At 44.2% G+C, this 22,591-nt stretch overlaps 1 protein-coding gene across 2 annotated transcripts in view; it reads right to left on the bottom strand.

The window, feature by feature from the left end:
* LOC125750879 (calcium/calmodulin-dependent protein kinase type II subunit alpha-like) overlaps positions 1 to 18,809 on the bottom strand; it is a 52,967-nt gene extending 34,158 nt beyond the window's left edge. For both annotated transcript variants that reach the window (XM_049029210.1, XM_049029208.1), the window contains exons 1-2: positions 18,626 to 18,809; positions 13,760 to 13,854 (exon numbers count right to left, since the gene is read on the bottom strand). In XM_049029210.1, the coding sequence (XP_048885167.1) occupies positions 13,760 to 13,854; positions 18,626 to 18,687 (157 nt within the window). In that variant the 5' untranslated portion in view covers positions 18,688 to 18,809. The remainder of the gene's footprint in view (positions 1 to 13,759; positions 13,855 to 18,625) is intronic.
* Positions 18,810 to 22,591: the final 3,782 nt, after the last annotated feature.

The following is a 22,591-nucleotide window of genomic DNA, read 5'->3' on the forward strand; positions in this document are numbered from 1 at the left end:
TGCTTCTACCTCATATCACCGATGCTGTGTCACCAGTTTTAAATGAAACGTCAAACTCCTGGCAGGTTATCAGAATCCAAATCAAACTGCACGTTACACCCAACCCGTGGAAACCTAATGATAAACTATTTCAGTGGCATTAAGGAGAAATGAGTGAAACTGAATGCTAGTAGCAGCTTGGGGGAACAGTAAAGCAGCAGGATGGGGGGGGGGGGGGGGGGCAAATGATGGCGGAAGTGATACTGTAATAATAAGGTGACTTATGGGCCCAGCCTGGGAGGGTCACAGCTCTGTAGGTATTGCCTTCATTCGGGAGCGTGCAGCAAAGTGAAAGTGATAGCGAGCCCGGGCTAACGGTACGATAGAGGCTAGCGCAGCCAAACATCTGGCAGAATTCTGCGCGGTTATCATGATTCAGTCAAAATATGACCGTCTCTGGAAGCGACATCATTGTTGCTCTTGTTTCCCCCCTCGTCGCGCCTACATCCATCACTCTTCCACCACTTCCCAACCAGCTCTGGGCGGCTGGCCGGGTCCAGGCTGCTTCACTACGGTTTCCATGTGGAGGCAGATTAACTCCGTCATGCAGGTTGCCAAGACAGGCAGGTGCCTAGGGGACTAACAGGGAGTGAGCGGGCACATGTAAGCCTTCGTAACGTGGGAGCGCAGCGTTGTGATTGGCAGTCAGCAATGACGTTCTCGTAAATTTAGGAGTCTAATATTTAGCCTGGAAACAGCAAGTGCGGACATGAGGTGTATCATTTCATATGCATACAATGTATATTACATATATTTAACAAGCTTTTCTCTGACTCTGACTGCTGCATTGTTAGTGTGACACAATACTGTAAGCAAAGCTGTGTGTTGGACTGGCGTTGCTAGGCAACCCGGTGGAATGTACCAGCAATATATCGGAATTATGAGGCACATTTAAAAAGAAATAACCAAGAAGAGGAACGTCAGGTGGAACCTGGAATGCTGAAGGAGCATCAGTATATAGTTTTCAGGGACAAACAGGAGCCGGCGAAGGGAATAACACCTGGGGGGGGGGGGGGGGGGGGGTCTGGAAATTCTCTGTCGCTCTTTCTCTTTCACAAGCAGTGCTGTCATAATGCAGCATTTATGAGTAACTGAGTGAGGCAGTAAGTGGGAGACTGGGTGGGTGTTTCTCAGTTTGGGCAAAGTGCAGGTTTTTGTTATGTTAGAGACCGAGGCACAAATTGGTAGCATTGGAGACTTACAGGGTGGATGTTTGTAGGCTCACATCCCTGTCAAATTAAAATGGGTCCTGTAAGGATTTTTGCCCATACAGCTCCATCACACATGCATTCTTATCATAAAATGTACCTATCGAAGGGTGTTCCCATGGTAACATTTGCGGCCCACAATCCCACTGGCAGATACCGTCATGTGCCAAAAGCCCAGTGCAGCCCTGGTCCCTATTATTAATGCACTTTTGTACATTTCTGCTACTTCACAAATCCCTGACCTTTGAACCGAGCAAGCTGTCATGTGACCTTCAACAGGATGTTCCGTTTCAGTGATCCAGTTTGGAATTTTGTTTGTGTTCGATATGGTCAAAAATTCTGTCCCTGAAAGAAACCAAATGCTTCCACGGAGCAGTAACTGGGGGAGGGGGGTTATGTTTGATGCTTCACTTTTATGCTTCACATTCCACATGCCAGCTGCCATTCGTTTTTTTTTATTTTTACATCTGATTATTAACGTTATTACAAGGACAATGCGTCTCATTTAACACGTTCATTTTGTTTCGCAAGAAAAATGGTCCCACTTATTCCTTACACTCCGCGAAGTCCATACAGGCATTTCACACTCCGTTCTCCTTCAGCGAGGCAGTAGGGAGAGTGAGGCTGGCTGTATGAGCTCTGACACTCATCAGAAGTGAAGGGATGGATTCTCATGGAGTTTTTTTCCGCCAAGCGAGTCTCTCAGGATTGCAGCCTCTGATATAAAAGGTCCTGCAGATCCGTAGCAGAAGCACTGGAGATCGGTGCTTCCAGTGCATTGGCTATGAATGGCTGAAACACTCTAGAACTTTCAGTAGATGGCGCAGTGGTTAGAATATCAAACATTTTGAGTTTGAGAAAAGGCGTTACCTGAATTCATGATGTAATTCTGGCCCCCCATCCTGGGTTGTTCCCTGCCTCGTGCCCATTGCTTCTGGGATAGGCTCCGGACCCCCCGCGACCCAGTAGGATAAGTGGTTTGGAAAATGGATGGATGGATGGATGGATTACTGGTGTATTTATACTACAGAAAAATTCCCCCCTAAGAATAAAAACCAGCCAGTACTTTCCCTAGTTGCAATATGCATACCATGTTGTTTTGGTATCGCCCTTAAAAGTCATGGGAATCAGCCCCCCCCCCCCCGAATGGTGTGTGAATGGGACCTGTGCTGGGCTGGTGCCCTGTCCTGGGTCTCTCCCTGTCTTGCGCCTATAGCTTCCAGAAGAGGCCACAGAGCTCTTTGACCCTAAATAGGACAAGCGGGTCTAGAAAATGGATGGATGGAATATCGAGCATTTCTCCCTGTACAGGCCATTGCATTTTTCCTCTCATTAGAGCTGCGTCTTTATAATAAGAAAAGGAAATATGAAGCAATTCCGAGTGCCTAAAATGTAAAAAAAAAAAAAATGTGACAAAGAACAGAGGAGGAATGACAGTTGGCTGTTCTGTTGTTATTTTTACTACTATATTTCTGTTTAAAATGCGATGCTGGATCGTCTTGCTCTGAAAAGCTACCTAAACACAGCAACGTCTCCGCGTTACATTTGCCTTCTGAAGTGACAGGCGACTCGGCACTCTTGGATTCCGACGTGTTCATTTCAGCCTACATTTTGACACGCATCACTGTTAGATAATTATGCTAATAAGAAGCCATAGATTCCGCTAATTAACATATTCATCTAAAACAACATCGAGGTATAAAATAATGGCCGGTGATAGTTGCTGGGCCTTGTACTTCGCGGTAGCATCTGAACATACACACTTTTCTTGGTAAAAGCAGCAGGAAACAAGTTTTTTTTTCCCCATAAAATCCCTCTTTCACCTTCTGTCCATGATCTTAATTGGCTAGATGTACAAAACCAGTGGAGGTCTTGTACTCATCACTAGGTGGCTGCATCATGACTTGCAGCACAGCAGGTGAACTATGCACGGGGGTAGACTGTGATTTCCTCCCCTAGTCATCAAAGCTGTTATTTATCCTGAGAGATCTCTATTTGCGTGCCTATTAAATCCCACAGGCTCCCCAATCATATTCACACACAAACACAAACAAACATATTCATTTCCTACCAAAAGGCTACAGCAGGTGATGTTCTCCACCTGTATTGGAAATCCTTGGTTACATTCTTTCCTCCATCAGACTCTCAGACTCAATGATATGATTTTGTTTCTTATACAAAGGTTTCGTTGAATTTTACCCAAGTATATATTTGACGCTTAAGACTTCATCTGATACGTCTTCCATCGTTATCTCCCATCCTTTCGGACACTGGCGTACAAAGATATGTCCCTTGAACACCGCAGTCATGGAAAAAATATGTATCAGTCTGCCTGGATTGGGAATTATGTAATATCAGAACACTTTACATCCTATTTTTACTTCATGATATACTGTATAAACCATTGCACACCTGTTCTGACTCACTGTTATGCTAAATGTAATCTGTGTGCTCATCTCCTTACTCAGATATACTCTTCAGAAAATCCAAAAAAGTCAAAAGTCCCCAAAGACTCTCAGGGAATAGACTGTCGGTTATGAGTTACGACTCCCTGTTCCCAGAGAGTGGTGTAGTCAAACCCACCTTGAGAAAACTAACTCCATAACAGTGCATTGTCGGTTGGTCTACGTAAGATGAAGTTGGATGCCGAAGTCAGATAGCTTACTATTTCAGGCCAACACCGGCGGAAAAACACGAAGATGGTCTGAATCAAAGGATTGTTGAAGCCTTCCCCATTTTTTAAACAACAGATCTAACACTCAACTACCTTGTGGTTACCGGTTTAGCAACAGACAAACAAGTGAGTAAAAAAAGGTACTTCTGACCTGCTTCTAAAGCTCACTGGCTTTATGAGAATCTCTGCAGCTAAACAAATCCTGTCAATGTCGGCTTTAAATGGAAGCACAGTGAAAGGTTCAAGCTGTCTCCAACCCAGCTGCACCGCAGGCCGGTCCATAGCCTGAGGGGACAGCCAAGGATTCCTATACTGTTCATTTCAAGTTTTTCCACAGTTAAATCTGACAAGGCAAAAGAATCTTGTGGGAGAGCAGACGGTTATACAATCGATGCTGAGGTACAGACGCGAAAGTCGTCAGGCGGTTGCACGTGACGTGCTTCGCAGTGGGCACACGTTCAGGGTGAGCCGCACTAGTTTGGCTCGTGGGGGAAAATGGTGCCTGTCAATGTCTCCTTTTCGTATGTCGTACTCTAAACCGGAACTCAATTAACAAAAAAATAAGCGGTGTATTCAATAAGTAGTTATTAAGCAGAAAATGCACACAAGAAACATTAGCCATGAAGGAGCTCTCACATGCTGAAGGAGCACAGATTAGTATTTTGACAGAATAGGTCTCCCACCAAAAGGCTGGATTAAAAGTATTTAGTGTCACTGCGCAGTAGCACCTAAGGCTGTATTCACACTTAGCCCAGTTGCCTTGTTTCGTGTCCGAGCATGATTGCTCCTCCTCCCCACTCCCCCGCAGGTCTGTGCTCACGTTGTGCTTCACTTTCCAGACCCAAGCACTGCTTCATCATCACCATAATGGCCACCAGACATTTTGTGTCAAAGAAGTTGTTTTCGGCTTGATGACACACGGCCCTTTTATGGATTTATTTAGTCTGCAAAGTAGCAGTTTTCATTTAATGATGCTGTATGTGCTTTAAGTCCCATATTTTAACAGAAATCTCAGAGTTTTTGTGTTTTACATCCAGTTGTTCCTGAATACTCTCATCGGTACCAGCCAACACTGCACCTCTGCTGTAGATCAAAGTGATCCATTTGCCGCCTTGTTTGTTAAGTGTTTGTCGGTACCTGATCTCTATGGCTGGCCTGATCCATTCTCTACAGGCCTGCATAGTGTATGCATGTGCAGTCAGATCATTGATGTCATGCCTGAATTCTGTGCTCAGGCACGGTTAGCGATCACATCAGATCACAGCAGGCCCTGGCACGGGGTGGAGCGATCATACTGGTCACACAAACTGGACATTGGGGGTCAAATGTGCGTGGATATGGTACAGATCACCTAGTGTGAGTGCATCCAAAACTATTCACTGTTCAACCTCATCAACAGTAGCCCTTCATTCAAGTTTGCTTCACTTCCGTTGTCTGTAGGTCAATAATAAAACATATTGTATGCCCTTGGCAATGCGTTTCCAAAGCTTCCTTCGTGAGGTATTGAATGATTGATGTGGCAATTGTTGTTTTCAGTTATTTTGTCCTTGGATCCAGATACTTATCTCATAACTGAACTGCAACTCAGTTGGAGACTGCTGTCAGACTGCTGCAGGTGAATCCAAATGCGGCAGCACATCTGGTATTCAGGCAGCCTAACTGTTCGCACGTTATACTCCTCCAGCACTCTCTTCATTGGCACCCTCTAGATCAGGGTTTCTCAACCCAGTCCTTGGGGACCACCAGACCGTCCATGTTTTTGCTCTCTCCCAATTCCCTGGCAATTGTGGACCGTCTGCTGGGTCCCGAGGACTGGGTTGAGAAACCCTGATCTAGATGTTTGCATCAAGTTCAAATGCTTATTGCTGCCTTTCGTAGCTGTTAATGGAAGGACATCCATTTCCATCAAGATGCTCCCCAGGACCGGATAACTGATACATCCTTTATTTGCCATTTGCACAAGTACATTGGAATGCTTCTCGTTGCCAACCCCATTTTGCTCTCCATAGCTTGGGAGTCACAACGCAGGGTCAGCTAACATGCAGCCCCCCCAGTGCTGGGAGTTAAGGGCCTTGCTCAGGGGCCCACAGACATGTGACTGTCCTGCCAAGGCCAGAGCACAAACCAGTGATCTTTTGATCATGGGCACAGAGACTTAACCTGCTGAGCCACTCAGCACCCGACTGCTCAGCCTGTCCTTTTCAAGTAAGCAAACCTACGCCTCCCAGTGATCCCTCCATCACTCTAGATGTTTCTCACATCTGGTTCCTCTAGAGTGGAATGAGCTGCCAGATTCCTTCTCAACTTTCACGAAGCATCTCAAGACCCATGTGTTTTGGACAAAGTATCTGCTAAACAAATAAATGTGGTTTCCTATATATTTTTTCTTCTAATAAAAGTGCTCCTATCATTAGTCACTAGTCTTACTAGTTTTATATAAGGAGCTTTATTAGAAAATATTATTTATTTATCATTGGCCTGATTAATGGTGCAGAAGTTATGCATATCAACCTTTGATGTGGAAAGTAGTATTAAAAATGCTGGATGTTCTCCTGGGTTGATTTTTAATATGTCTCAGGTAAATTATGTCAGATGATACATTAAACAAAAGCTGCTTCTTCTCTTCCTAAATTTGTGTTCAAAACACTATACAGTAAGTACCACATATACCTACAGATATTAGATGGTTTTAATGGGAATTTTGTACTGATTCACTTGCCATTCATAATTAATCTTAAAACCTGAATTACTAAAATTGGGACCATTTTACAATAAGGGTACCCTTATGACAGGTTCATAAATGGCTTATAATCAGGTTATTAATGAGGTTGTAACACTACTGAAATCATTAATAGCCAATTATAAAAAGTGAGCCTTATTGTAAAGTGGTACTCTGAAATTAAATATAGATACAGCTTCACACCAAGGTGTTGAAGCATTTTTGGTAGTTGTTTTTATTATAATCATTGACATTATAATTTTTATGCATGGAAGCAACACTAGTAAATAGTGATCTCTCAAAAACACAGTTGATAAGTTACTAATTTGACACATCCGGTACGTAATATCGATTTTGCACTGGGGCTCTTTCTACCAAGTGTAACTATGCAGTAATTATACACCACTGTCAGAGTGGTGATACAATATTAATCTCCGGTTTTTAATATTTACTTCAGTCTTACTGTCTGCATTTTGTCAATTATCCTCAAAATTTCCTGTAAGGTCAGCACAGCTGAGGATGCATGGGCCAGTCAATCGGCAGATTGGTTAATGGTTCTAATCTCTTCATCCACATCCTGTTTCCAGAGTAAATGCTTCAGGGGCAATGTGAGTGTCACGCCTGCTGAAATGAGACCCATTTGCTTTGCCATCACTCACTTATTGTTTTCCACACTCCTCTAAATGTTCTTTTCTTCGTTTATTCCCGTTTACGCCAAATTCCGGGTTCCCTGAATTCCCTGAAATTTCTTTCAAAAGAAGTAAATGGACAATTAAGCGTATCTTTATACTCATTTATATTATGATGTTTTACGTGTATTTTTCCACACGGTGGAAATTCATTTATAGGTCGTATAAAACACTGCACTTTACACCTCGGGCTGTATTATGGAAGACAGTCTGCCCAAGCAGAAATAAAAAAAAAAATAGGCTTCATTGTAAAAAGGCAGATATAACTGAACAACCAGTGCCAAAATGAGGCATCTTCCCGATGCACCTCTTCATGAGTAAAGAAATGATAGAATGACCACTTCCTCCATCCCGTTAATAATGAAAGCGCATGCTGGCTTTTAGGATCACAGCGGCACCTCCGGCTCCCCAGAGGAAAGCATTAACAAAGCCCACGCTGTCATTTCAGCCTCCCTCTCCCAGACTGACGGCTTTTTGGCCAGATGCGCCCACACATGCTCTGTGAACGGCGTGGATATAAAATCTCTGGTGCCTTGTCGGTGACCTCGCCAGCTCTGCAGCCTCAGCCCTTTGATCCATCTCGCCGTTCAGGGGTGGAGGTGCTGTGCTCTGCGAGGTAAAGTGTATCAACCCCCCCCTCCCCAGATCATTATCTCTGTAACTCTGTGCCTGTGTACCCTGACTTGCTAGAGTTTTGTTTAGGTGGATATTCAGCAAAAATAACAATAATGGCAACAGTAAATGGGTGCAATGAACTGTAGAGCTACGTCTGGTCATCAGACTCCCTCTCCACCTTCAAGGAACACCTCAAGACTCATCTGTCCCATAAATCCCTCTACTAGCCTGATGCCTCTTTATGTTTCCCAAACATTCTTATGCTGAACGTCTGCTCCATGAATAGTCTTATTAGGTTCTTACTGTGTTAATAGTTATTGTGTAGCTGTTGTGTAGTTTTTGTGTAGCTCCCGCTCCAGCACTGCTTGCACTTTTACCCGGACATTCACTGGAAACTCAGCCTAGCTGCACTTAAGCTTAGTCGACTCTTTGACAACATAAATGTTCGCAATGTGCTATTTGCTTTGCTTGTACATTACTTTGCACAAAAGCATCTGCTAAGAATTTCTTTTCTGTGGTTAATGGCTCGGTTAGTAAGGAGCCGATATATATTCTCAAGATTGCATTTACTGGAACAGCGATTTACGAAACAGCGATGAGCAAAATGGCTTCTTCAGATGCTTGTCAGAAGTCCAGTTTCCTGACTCCTGCACCCACACCAGAGCATTTAAAGCTTGTTTTTTCCTTCAATCTGAAATTTTACTCTGGATTTCAGCTCACTATCCCTGATACCTTCCCGCCTCTCTGTCTGTATATACACCCCCCCCCCCCCCCCACACACACACACACACACGACACACACGGTCCAATACTTCCTTCATTTGATCCTCACACTGACACCGATGTCTCCAAGGTCTGGCACAGCAAAGCTTCCTCTCCCTTGGATTCTCTCCCCTCTCATCATCTTGAACCTCTTCTACATTCACCCCTCTGTTTATTTACATCACCGACACACTGCTCCAGACTGGTAATTTCCCACTACATTTACGCAATCCTAAGTAAATCTATTTGCTGCAGTTCAGCATCCCGTTCTGCCTGACCTTGCCCCCCAGAAGACACCACAGTCTAGGCTCAGATTTCCAAGTGCTTCGCCGAAACTGCAGCTTGGATGATGGATCACCACCTCCAACCGGCTCTTTCAAGGACGAAGCTTCTTGTCTTGTTTCTGCCAAAGCTACCGTTCCACACAGCATCACTATCCTGCTTGGATGACCAATATTGCCTCCGTCGAGGTTTCCTGGGAATCTAGGGAGAGAGATACATCAGCAGCTACCCTTTGCTGACCACACCTCAGCTATCGCCCGGTCTTGTAGATTTATTTTGTATAGCATCAGGGAGATGAGACCTTTCGTTATCAGAATTAGCAGCCTCATTCCTTATCTAGGCATTTGTCATTTAATGACTAAATTAATGTCACTCTGTAATGACAGAACTGCCAGAATGGGTTGTGAAGCCGCTGCAGATGATTCAAGATACAGCAGCACATCTGGTATTCGATTCACCGAAATGTCGCACCTCTTCTTGTCTCCCATCTCTGGCTTCCTTTAAGTACTCGCACAAAGTTAATGTCTTTGGTGCTAACTTTCAGTGCTTTCGATGGAATAGCACCTAATTATATGAGGACCTACATTCCATCTCAGCTTCTGTGGTCACCTGCTGGCTTCTCCACCACATGCTTTCATGCGTGGCTCCTCGATGGTGGAATTTAGCTCCTACAAGAGTCTCTTGGTCATATTTATTCAAATCGATTTTCAGATGGTCTGATGTAATGATGTTCTTGTATGGCTCTTGTCCCTATATCGTCTAGCACTTGTTACTAGTCACACATAGGAAGCTCAGCTTAGCACTTGTACCTTAGCTGGCTCCTTGGCAGCTTGTGATATATTATCTGCCCCACTTATATATCACTTTGGACAAAAGTGTCTGTTAAATAAATAAATGTAAATAAATGTAAATGTGGTACTGCAAAAAAGGAGGGTCGGATCCTCCCACGTATTCTGAGACAGGGTTCAATCGACGGGTCACTCGACTGAGCAGAACCTTGGCAAATTCGTCGCTGCTGGCCACTGGCCACTTTAAAGCTATTTATCTGGACAGTAAGTGTATATATGCTCAGAAAAAAACACAATTATTGAATAAATTAGAAAATAGTACAAATTGTAATACAATAAAACAGTAACAAGGGTCTTCAAAAGTTCTCCAAAACTTTTGTGCGCCTAGAACACAATTTTTGTTCCCAAACCTCTCCTTTGGGGCACCCTAGCCATTCTCTGTAATTGTTTAATTATACCGCCAGCTCACTTATTTAACTTAATCAGCTAATTACCTTCATGAGATATTTATTAACCAAACAATGTACCCAAATACATGGGTACATTGGTTAGTAACTACAAATACCAGGTGACTTGTTTTGAAATTGATAAGCTGACCCACTCTAAGAATCAGTACTGTACAATATTAACATTTCAAACATCTAATTCATTCAACCACTTCTAAATGGATTGGTGGGGCCTGGAGTTTATCTCAGGCAGTGCAGGACACATGGGGGGGGGGTTATATCCTCAATAGCATGTAGTCCATTGCTAACATTTGTTGTCATTAATTTATCTCCAGCCACAAAATAAGCACCGCTTATTCATCAGCATAGTAGTTAATTAGATCACGTCTCTTTCAAAACACTTGTGCTGCTAATGGGCCTCTGTGATATGATCTCTTGGGCGGGTGGAAAATACAGGTAGGTTGTAGATGACTAGATGGACGTCACATGACGCCTGTGTGAAACAATAAATGTAATGACAGGATGCGCAGAGGGTTCAAAACTTCAAAGTTCAGCAGCAACAGATATAAGTCCCATTACCGACTCATCGTTAGCAAACAGGCAAAGGGTCAGATAACCAAGTAGGGGCAAACAGAGCCAAACCAAGATCCAAATCCATAGCCCAAACACAGCCAGTAGTGAATAGAGGGAGTACGGGGTAAACGACCAACTCCAAATCACTAGACGAAGAGCAAGAAAATCAAGAAAGCAAGTAGAAGTTACACACAGAAAGCAGACCCCGAAGCAAGCACTCAGTGCAGCAGGACACTATAATTCACAAGGAGTTCATTGAAGGTGCCTGCAGTGCTTGTCAGTTAACCAGGCTGATGAGCTTTAGGTATCCAGGGGTGGCAGAGCGAGAATCGCCTGGGTGTGGCCGCATGGGTGAAACAGATTTATGCGACTCATCGGACGTCTTACGTCTAATTCACGCCATCGGTGTTTATCATCTAGATGATTTATAAAAAGAAACACAAGGAAATTTTACCTTCTAAAATAAAGCACTACAGATGTGCTTTGATTCCGTAAGATGGAGGATGCCAGCTGTCCCGCGGTCTCGCACCGTGCCCCGCTCACAATCGCAGCACCATGCTAGACTTCCCATCAGATGCTTGTTGCTTGTTTGTGGGTTGCCCCTGGGGTATCTAACTCCTAATTAGACTTGACATTTCTCCGTCAAAGGCTATTCTTTTATCTCAATCAGTTCCACTAACATCAACCAAATTTTTTTTATTTTTTTTTGAATGGTCACAATTCATCTCCAGCCACTGGGCCAAAGTTGGCCAGCCTCCGTTTGGGCTTTTCGCTGAAAAATGTAACAGCAGTTGCGTATTATATAATGCCATTTTTTCATTCTCTTTCCTGTCCCTGTGCTTGCATTTCTGAATCATCCGTGCCTCCTGGTCTCCCTCAGTCCCCCCCCCCCATGCTGCAGTACATAATATACCACAAAAGCGACACCAGGCCGTCATTAACCCTCTGCTCCATAGCCCCCATCATACCTCCCCAGTGTCCATCCTACAGTAATCTGAAGGCTGCGTAAGCCAGACATTCATTATCCCCTCAGGATTGAGCTTTTTTTTTTGTCCTTCCCTTGTGAGACTGCATGCCCCCCTGCACAAGGGGTCCCCCCATCACTCAAGATAAGGGTTGTTATCTCCAGCGTGAGTCACCGTCTTTCACAGCTCGCGGAGCACAGCGAAGTGCCGGAACGAAATGTGTTCAAGGAAAATCAAAAAAAAAAATAAAATAATGAAACCAGAGATTAAAACAATACCGGGAAAGAAGAGAAAAGACGATGAAAAATTTCATATAGTATAAAAGTTGTTTTTTGTTTTCTTACATTTACTTGTAAGTGGTAACTTTCGGTGTGCAAAGTCTATTCTTGATGTCTCTGTGCAGCACTGTTGAAAATAAATGAAACAGTCTGACTTTTCCCCAAATAAATCAATACCATTTGAGAAACATGCTTCTATATAAAAACACACACACACAATCACACAAACTTTGTGCCTAGCAACCAAACGCAAGAACTGTATGCTGCTGATAACACTGAAGTCCTTTGTGGTGGCAGGATCCCCCCCCCTCCCCCAATGGATATTACTGCATATCAGCTAAAACACCTTAATTCTATTAATGTTTCTTAATTCTGTAAAAAGTTTTGTCTTCTTTTATTCCTTTAACACAAACGTCGCTTCTTCAAAATGCTTCCTGGAGAAAGTCAGAAAGTGCGTCCAAGCACGAGAAGCACTCAGCGGAGCGGAGAAGCGGTGGAACAACGGGCTGTGTAGAGTGGATGTGTGTGTGAGATGCAAAAGTATCTAAGGCGATCAGCCGCGTCTTTTAAATATTCAGAAGAGCCGTTAGCCCCCGGAAGCTGTATTTACACTTTTAACCAGTTTGATTACGCTCGTTTTGTTAGTGCGTCCAGTGTCAGAGCTTCATAATTTTGTAAAGCCAAATGACCTTGAGATGCTGTTGATCTTGCATATTCGCTTTTGACTTCAGGGCTGTTTACAAACAAAAATCGTCAGGAATTCGGCTGAAGCTTCAGGCGCGGTCGTAATGTTCCTGTCTCGCCTGCATGCCTTGATGTCAGTACAGTGCAGGCTAAGACAAAGAATGAATGGAAAACAGAGAGGTTACAAATACCAAAGAGCCAAGGACCATGCAAGGAAAGCTTGGGCTTTAACAGTGCTGTTCACCAACTTTACCAGCAGAGAACATGCCCAGCATCCTCAGTCTGAGGACCACTATCTCCTAAATGACCTCATAGCAAGTCACTTCTCTGCTGCCTGTTGTGGCTGGGGGTCTGACGGCATGCGCCTCGCAAAGAGGGCCAATAGCTCGCATTACACATATCGAAATCCAAGTCTGGAGACAAAGGGGAAACATCTTCATGACATGCCAGAGCGATTGCTCTGCAGATGAGATCTTTCCGTTGCAAGCCAGACCCGCGACTGTTGCTTAAATGAGATTCACGTGGACGCCCCGTAATTATCTGCACGGATGAGTCCTTTGCCATCCTGCTCCGCTGCCCCACGGAGAGTCCCTCAGGCGGCACAGGCAGCAGAAACAGACCCTCCATCTGCTCTTGATGATAGACCTCTGAGAAACCTTTCCTGCTCATCGCAATCAGAGAGCAAACAAGACTCTGAGGGAGGGTGCAGTATGCAAACACTTCTGTGGACACAAAGACGGGGGCTTTTGTAATTAGCCGTGCAATTTACAAAATGGCCAATTGCAGGGCGGTGAAGGCGAGACAATTATTTTCTTGTTTTCTAACGTCCCATTTGTCTATTTCAGGTTATTATGAAAGATGCACATTTATAAAATCCAGTTGTTATTATAATGAGTGAGGACTCAACAGGCACTTTGGATTTTAATTTGCAGCCCGCTTCCCAAATCGAAGTCACAGCAAAATGATGATGGACAATCAGGAACACAGAGCATCTGTGTTGCACCAGGCAGGATTATACACTGAGAAGATGTATTTACCCCTGGTGGAGAGCTTTTTGGTGTTGATGATCTTGGCCGCATACTCCTGCCCTGACAGCACTTTCACACACCTTCGCACGACTGAGAAGGCTCCCCTGTGAAGATAAAACAAAGGAACATGTTGCACATTGGGAATGTGAACCTGTCAGTAAAAGGAAAAGAGAGGAAGGCGAGCTATGGAAAGCATGGTCTCCATACCACGACTTCGGGTAACTTCTAATGAGCCTCTGTTAATATCATGGCTTTTCTTTCAGTTTTGACCATAATTTCACCATACCTGAGAGTTAGTAGTATTTCAAGAATGAGACAGGTGACCATTTGATTTCAATAGAAGAAGCAGGGGAGGTTCTCCAAGATTCTGCAGGGACTTCATTTTGGGATCCAGTAGACCCTTCTGTGAGATTTTCAACCGTCATTTTTTTCTGAGGCTCTTGCTTTGATCTTGAATCATAGTTTTAGAAAACAGATCTCACTACAATTAGCTCTTTCCTTTTGGACAGCAACGTTTCTGCTGACATGAGGAATCTGAACATGGGGCAAAGTTATGCCTGAGGAAAGCCTGACAAGACACAGGACGCATCTGTTAAAGGTTGCATGAGAGATAATTGTTAAGGAAAATGCAGGTTAAGGACTCTGGAATGATACTTTTATACGCTTTGACAAAGTATGTGACACTGGATGCTTTGATGTAAAAGTGTTCCTGGGTGAGATGCATACAATTTATATGCATTACATATAAAGAGATCATAGAGAATTAACATGCAGGCTACCAGCTCTCATGAGATGGAGTAGTGGCTCTGAGGATAGGGTTCTGTGCCAGTAACTGGAAGGGTGCTGGTTCAAATCCCATGCATGCCCTGAGTGAGTCTATTCTGTTTGGCACTTGAACAAGGTCCTTATCCTGCAATCGCTTGGTTCTGGGTATGATGTTAATAAGGAGGTCCTCCAGCTCCCAGGGAGTAACTTGGGGGTTGGTGGCAGGATTGGCACTCCAGCCCCCAGAAAAAACCTCACACTGGTCCATTTAGACTAGTGTGGTGCTGAGGTATCACCTGCTGCACGCAGGTTCTCACCCCTTAGGTGGTTTGTCATGTGCTGTTTGTAGCAACTCACTGTAATCAGTGCATGATCCTTACCTCTGCCAATTCTTATAAAGGAAATGAGAATCTTGCCTTTGATGAAAGAATCTTCTTCTATCTTTTGTACGTATCTTGGATCTTGCTGACATTGGTAGGTGTTTAATATCAGAACTGTAGATCCTGAGTGTAAAATTATTGGCACACTCTTTGAAATAATCCATTCCTTTGTTTTTATGTCTGTATTTTTGAACCGTAGCCTCGAGGTTTCTGGATACATCGAAGTTTTTGATAGTGGTTTCATCTCAGATAGACAAGCCCTCGCCTATACATACATTGATTTATGTTCCACTGTATGTTGAAGGTGCATGAACATGCATCCACAGGGCTGACTGGAAGGCTGATTTGGCATCAGAGGTGAGCTGAGAGGAAGCCAGACTTAAGATCACGTAAGGCGATAAGAAAAAGACTTTGCTTACTTTCTCTGTCGGACGCATGGTATTCCCAGAATCATTAGCGCAGCTTTGCTTTAAGTAAGAGGAAAACAGCTGCCAAATGAAACTAATTTACATATTTAATAGCAGTCTGTTACCTGGAGTTCACTTTCAGTGGAGCATCTACAAAATGTCGGGATAAAGGTCTGATAACATAGATAATTCACTGCCCTCGTTCCTGCGCTCTCACCGACTGGCATGCTCAGGCAGTGTGCCGAAAGTATTTCATTTGCTAGGGGCACGCTTGGAGGGGCTGCTGACGGGGTACAGTACCTCTGGCAGCTCTCCAGCAGGCCCTGGTACCTACCTGGCAGGGCTGTGAGCATCATACTCCCCGGCTTTGCCTCCCTACTTGCTAATGAGAACGAAATCGGCTGACCATATGTTTCCACTGGGGACCTGGGGTGACTTGATCTGATACGGTCTTGATGTGAATGGACAGCACTAGCTTAATATTCCCCTAAGCAAATCCCCCCCACCCCCCCCAGCCTCAGGCGATGCAGAGGGTGTAGTGACGTTAAACGGAGTACAGCCCACACCGCTATCCCACTCCTCAGTGGCTTCATAAAAAACAAGGCTTATATATTTTCTTATTTTTTTTTAACCATGCGAGCTAACCTTCTGAGCTTTAAAGCCCTTTAGAGTCTCTCAGCACACCGGAGAGTATGGTAAACCTGTATGGTGGAGGTTATATCTCCCAGCTTATCTCTCTTGGTCTGTCTCGCAATGATTCAGCTTCCTAATTGGCCTGTTTTTGTGAATTTTCCTGAGTCTGCGGTAACAAAAGCATATCATGGCTTTAGAAAATTAAATAAGCTCACTGGACAATGTGAAAATAACCTTGCTGGTTAATTAAAGAAAACACAGTTCAAAGAAACACAACTGGTTTTAACCGCTAGGGCATCTACTTGGTAAACCTTTCTCCTGGAAAGATGTTTGACTGATGTAAGGAATATTGTAGGCAGTTAAATTACAGACTGTAATGAATCTTCAAATGGACAAGAGATTTTATGGATAATGCTGCCTTGTCACTCAACACAGACAAGAACCAACAGAATGACATTAACCAATGGAATGATGGATAGGAATGGATTGAACGATGGACAGGAACCAATAGAATTATGGGCAGGAACTTTTAAAATGATGGACAAGTACCAATAAAATCATGGACAAGAACAAATGGAAAGACAGACAAGAACCAATGGAATGACAGACAAGAACCAATAGAATGATAGGCAAGAACCAATGGAATGACTGAACCAGTGGAATGATGGATAGGACCTGATAGAATCATGGACAAGAACCAATGGAATTATGAACAGGAACCAACAGAATGTTGGACAAGAACCAATAGAATGAGAAGGGAAAAGTGCCAAGCAGAGAAGACAAGGATCTGGCCTACAGGCCACAGGATGTCTTTCTTAGCAATCAGTTTCATTGCCATAATTCCTTTCAGTAATAAAGACGTCACATTGCTCAAATAATACATGTCACACTACACTGTGAAAAACCAGATAACAAGAGAAAAAGTGCCCATTTGCTCCTGCTCACAGAAACTATGGATGCTGAAGCAGAACAGAAGGAGCGAATGCAGCTGCATCGACTGCTTCTATGAGATCGACATGTGACAGCTTGGAGGACGTTTGGTTATAAAATATTTCAGTTTAAGTGTATTGGATTGCCACCCCCAAATCAAATTACATAAGCATTTTTCCGTGCCTGGCGTGGGCCACAGGGGAGGGAGTGGGTGTAGCATGGAGGAGATGGAGCCAGCCGGGGCCTGACGCTGCTTAAGTCCCCCCCTTGCTCTGCTCTATTCCAGCGGGGGGGGGGGGGGGGGCAAACAGACTGGAATTAGATGGAATTATTGCCTAATACTCACATATTACAGGGCTGAAGCCTGTGTGCCGTGCCAGAGAGAAGCACTTACATTTACTCACACACACACACACACACACTCACACACACACACACACACTGGTTTGTAATTATATCTTTGTGGGGACTCTCCATTCATTTCTATGGGCAAAACCCTAATCCAAAATATGAAAACCTTAACCCCCACCCAGCCATAACCTTAACCATAAGTAACTAAACTAAATATGAGACTTTTGGCATTTTTAGTTTTTCAGTTGCAGTCACAGATTTTTATAAAGCCGAGTTTTCCCTGGTGGAGACTGAAAAAATGGTCCCCACAACGTCAAAATAACAGGTTTTTATCATTTGGTCCCCACAATGTAATACATACATAACACACACACATAAAACACAACCTATTAATAAATCCTATATTATTTTATTAACAACATCTCAAGAAACTATATATTCTGTGTAGACACACACTCAGCCTCGTTTACATACACATCCACTCAACACAATCTGCAGAACATACAAATTGGTCACACACACACACACACACACACACACACACACACACACACACACACACACATACACACAGACATACACTACTTGACCAAATTGGAGAATACATGTATACTGTATGCCCACAAACACGCCTCCTCTCAGAATCACCAGAACAAACACACTTTGGGGTCAGTTACACACACATAGACACACCACACTTAATCACATCCAAAATCCTTTACTCTTACTCTGTAGTTTCAATTTGTGTGAAAGGGCATGGAATTTGCCCAGATTGTATTAGGAATTGCAACAATCCATACAATAACCAATAAAGTCTCTCTGTTCTTACAGACGTGGCCGTTAGCATTCCGTGGCAATCATTGGCAGCTGTGAGGATTCCTTTGCACGTTATGACTGCAAAGTTAACAACTGTTTTATTTACATAAACCATAACTTAATTAATTGATGCACATCCTGTGCATTTCAAACATTCCCATCTTGTCTCCCTTACAAATATAAGAATGTGTCTCACGATTAAGTTTATTTTGCCGGTCTTTTCTGGCAGTTTTCAGTCAGCAGTCTCTGCTCTCATTCTGTCTTTGCCCTCAGTTTGCAATCATCTCTGTCACAAACTCCTGTTATGAAAACTCCTGTCCTTGTTATCCTTGTTATGAAAGCAGCATTACAGGTTTACCCATGAAACATAGAATCTTCAATTCCAGAAAGAATCTTGCTAACTTCACCCTCACATACCCTGCCTCCTTCTCCTGCTTCACTTAGACAAGGCTTGTCAGTCAGCCTCTGACAACAAGGAGATAATCTCCACCAATTCACTATGGCATCCAGGTTGGAAATGACTCTCCTGTCACCATCTCACTTCTGCTTCAAATTCAATGACAAAACGATACAAGTGCATGAAGGAGACTTACTTGCCCAGTTCTTCAAACATCTGGTATTCATCGGTAAAGCGAGTACAGGTAATGGTGGTCATGATGGGGGTTGGTGAAGAGGCTTTGCAGGTCTTTGCTTTTGCTCTCGATCTGCTTTCCCAGAGATGGAGATAGGTCTGAGCAGATAGAACACTCTGAGCAGAGCTTCTAAATCACTTTTCCGATCTCCTGAGCGAAAATAGAGGTGGGGGGGATGCTGGGTGATTGACAAGTCTGCTCGGTGTTGGGCCCGCCCCTCTGCCTGTATCTCTTCCAATCCCGGCTGCCTTTCTCCAGAATACACAGCCCGTTGTCATGGAAACTGCATCCCCAGTCACACACTTGTTCCACACAGTACGCCGCGCTGGCTCATATTCCCATCCGTAAGTGAACATAGAAGCATACACACACACACGCAAAGTCACACACAGCCGATCTGAAGTAATCATTATTTCTTTGATTTGTTCTTTTTGCTGCCTTACGCACAAGCCCACATTTAACTTTTCATTGAAGGTACCTTGGTGTAATTACACACTAAATATCCATCCATCCTTCTTTCCACTGCTTATCTAATACAGGGTCACAAGGGTGGCCTGGAGCTTATCCCAGGCAGCATATGGCACAAGGCAGGGGCGCACATGCCGTCCATTAGAGGGAACACACACTTACACACTCTGGGCAGTTTAAACACATGACATGAGGAGAACATTCAGTCTCTACACCAAGGTTCCCTAATTCCGGTCCTGGAGGGTCAGTCCGCAATACAATTTGCAGATTTCCCTGCTCAGACATGCCTGCTAAACTTGGCAATCAAATGGTGAACTGAATAAGGTGTGTCTGAGCAGGGAAATCGGCAAACTGTGGAGCAGACTCGCCCTCCAGGACCGGAATTGGGGAACCCAGCTCTATACCGTAGAGTATCTACGGTATCTACTCTCTGCATCTAATCTTGGTTTCTGTCTAACATTTCAATGAAATCTATGCTGGGATGACCCAGCCGTTAGGGGACTTGTGATCAGGCAGAAGCTTCTGATTTCTAACCGACTGAAAGAGAGTCCAGCTTGACCAAAGAAGCTGATTAAGCAGTGACTGCCTGATTTTCGTCGGCCTTATCCTCTCGCGGGCGCCATGCTTGTACTAATCGTTCACAGTAAGCTGATCTGACTCAGGGAAGCAGAACATAAGCCTGCGCTCTCGTCAGACCTGGGAAAAGTCAACCAGACAAATGATGGCTGACGAGTCTCAGAGCCGCAGGAAATAGCATGCACTGGCCAAGTCTGGAATCTTGTTAAGACTTCATAAGGCTCCCGCCCCCCCCCCCCCCCCCCATTCAGACCCCCGGAGCACATTGCTGTGCTTCTCTCCCCTCGGCATCTTTGGAAAGCTAACCATCCGCAGACCCTTTCATAGGTCTGATTTCCAGCACTTGTTTGTTCGCCTGGTATATTTGCAGGACAGAGAGATTTCATCGTTGCTCCAAGTATGATAATCTAATCATGTGTTACAAAGACACATTTTCTTCCCTTTGGCCACAGCTGTTTTGAGAGCTCAAATAACAGTTGGATAAATTCCACTGACAGTGCTGGAAACCACAGACCCCATCTTCCTGCCCTCCTACATCCAACGCTTTCCGTCACCTGGGATCAGAGGTGGGTAGTTCAGGTTCAGAGAGTAAAGGTCCAGACCAGGATTTTGTTTCAACCAATCGGTTGAGTATTCTGTGACTCTTTATACTCAACTGATTCGTTGAAACAGAATCTTGGTCTGGACTTTTACTCTCTGGAGCTGAATTTCCTGCTTCAATCTGGGACTCATACCACCTGTCCATGCCATTCAGGTAGCTGTGATTCATTCTTGTATGCTGATGTCAGCGAGAGCAGGTCCAACAACCTACAAGGAAAGGTTCCAAACAGTTCAGCTGAACTGGCATGTCGGCTCCATGAAACATGAGGAAAATGATTTAAACCTTAAAAGAGTGTCAGTGGTCCCAGGGTTATACAGACCTACCAGCATACATTCATTTTCCTGCCCTACGTTCCACCTCTTTTATATTCTCTTCTACATACCAGCGTACCACGGTGAGCTGACACTCTTTAAGAATTCAGCATGTCCTCCAGCTAAATGTTCTTGGGGCGAATCAAACTATGTGGTAGAATGGCACACATAGCCATGCTTGCAACCCCAAGACTAAAGGACTTCCACGTGGGGGGAAATGACAGCTCCGAGGCAGAGTAAGCATTTCTCCAGGAAATATAAAATGATGGATGTACATATTGCATTTTTTTTTTACTTGAGGAGACAAAACTGGAAGCTCATCACTGCTGCCCGGTGTCAGGCATTGGAATTGCAGCTCAGGAACAACTCATTGTCGTAACAACGTTCTTCAAAAGCTGACAAAGTCATCGGAATAATTGTAAATAAATTGTAGGACAGCTGTGTTTTCATGCTTTTGGGTATGTAGGAGGGTCTCAGTTTCCCATGTGTTCATTTTATTTTATTTTTGTATGATTTAATTTTATATATATATATATATTAGAGTTCTGAGATGGGCTAGCCCCCCATCCTGGGTTGTTCCGTGCCTCGTGTCCATTGATTCCGGGATAGGCTCCGGACCGCTCGCGACCCACTAGGATAAGCGGTTTGGAAAATGGATGGATGGATGGATATATTACAGTTCTGAGATGGGCTGGCCCCCCATCCTGGGTTGTTCCCTGCCTCGTGCCCATTGATTCCGGGATAGGCTCCGGACCCCCCGCGACCCACTAGGATAAGCGGTTTGGAAAATGGATGGATGGATGGATATATTACAGTTTGTAGACTCACACACAGTGCACAGAGCATATTGGTGAGAGTTTGTATTTTGTGTGTGCAGCATTGTACACTGGCTGACTTACACACATGCCAATTTCTGCTTCAAGTGAAAGGATTTATTCATGAACATTCAGGCTGCTCGGCTGTACAGTCATATGTGCAAAACTAAGGTGCTTTTGCTAAATGCCCAAAGGTTCCCATCAAAGGGGTCTCAGCCTCCGTGGGACCCTTTTGGCGGAAAGGGCAAGTCTGCAAAAACACTACGCTGCTCCCTATATAGATAAAGACTTCGCAATGTGCAGGAAGACAGACCATCAAGCAAAGGCTTTAAGAACCGCTACAAACTGCTCGGAGGAGAAGAGGGAGAAGAAGGGAGAGCTGTGGATTAGACCTGGGCCCAGAGAGATGGTGAACTGGGAGATAAACTCATTCTGAATTTCAATGTGTTAATCAAACGCTCTCTCTCTCTCTCTCTCTCTCTCTCTCTCTCCCCATGTGTATGATATTATATACATATGCTTCTGTAAAGACAAAGAATAAGGACAATGAGACATTAAGCATTTGAAAACTGAAATATCAGTTTCAGTATAGGATACCAAAAGATTCTACTGAGCTCCATGCAAATCATTGTTTACCCTCTTTTGCCACCCCATTGAATAGTCACACACAAAAAACCTAGTTTGGTTTATTTCTCATAATGCATCTTCCCTCTCCCATTCCTGAGCTCAAATAGGGAACTGGAACTGCAGTGTCAACAGTGATTAGAGATTCCAGAAGGCTGGTCGTTCCTGAGAACAAATGCAGCGCTCGCGCACCACACACACACACACACACACACACACACACACACACACACACACACACACACACACAGGGTGCTCCCCCTGCCAATGTTTACAGAAGAGAGATGTGGCCAGCAATCATGTGCTCCATGTCATCAGCACTGAGCTGTAAACCAGGAGAGCGATAAGACACTTACCAGGAACCCCACTGGCCGAATGCATCAATACCCATGGCTCGTTTTTAGAAGAAAACAAATAGCAAGCAAATATAACCTTCTGTTCATGAACACCTACATTTAAGCCTCATTCCTGAGACTGCTGCAGAGATGGGCATTTGCTTGTCCCCAACAGAAGAAGAGGGGGGAGACATGGC

Source organism: Brienomyrus brachyistius, chromosome 10 (assembly GCF_023856365.1).
Source record: "Brienomyrus brachyistius isolate T26 chromosome 10, BBRACH_0.4, whole genome shotgun sequence".
NCBI classification, from domain to species: Eukaryota; Metazoa; Chordata; class Actinopteri; order Osteoglossiformes; family Mormyridae; genus Brienomyrus; species Brienomyrus brachyistius.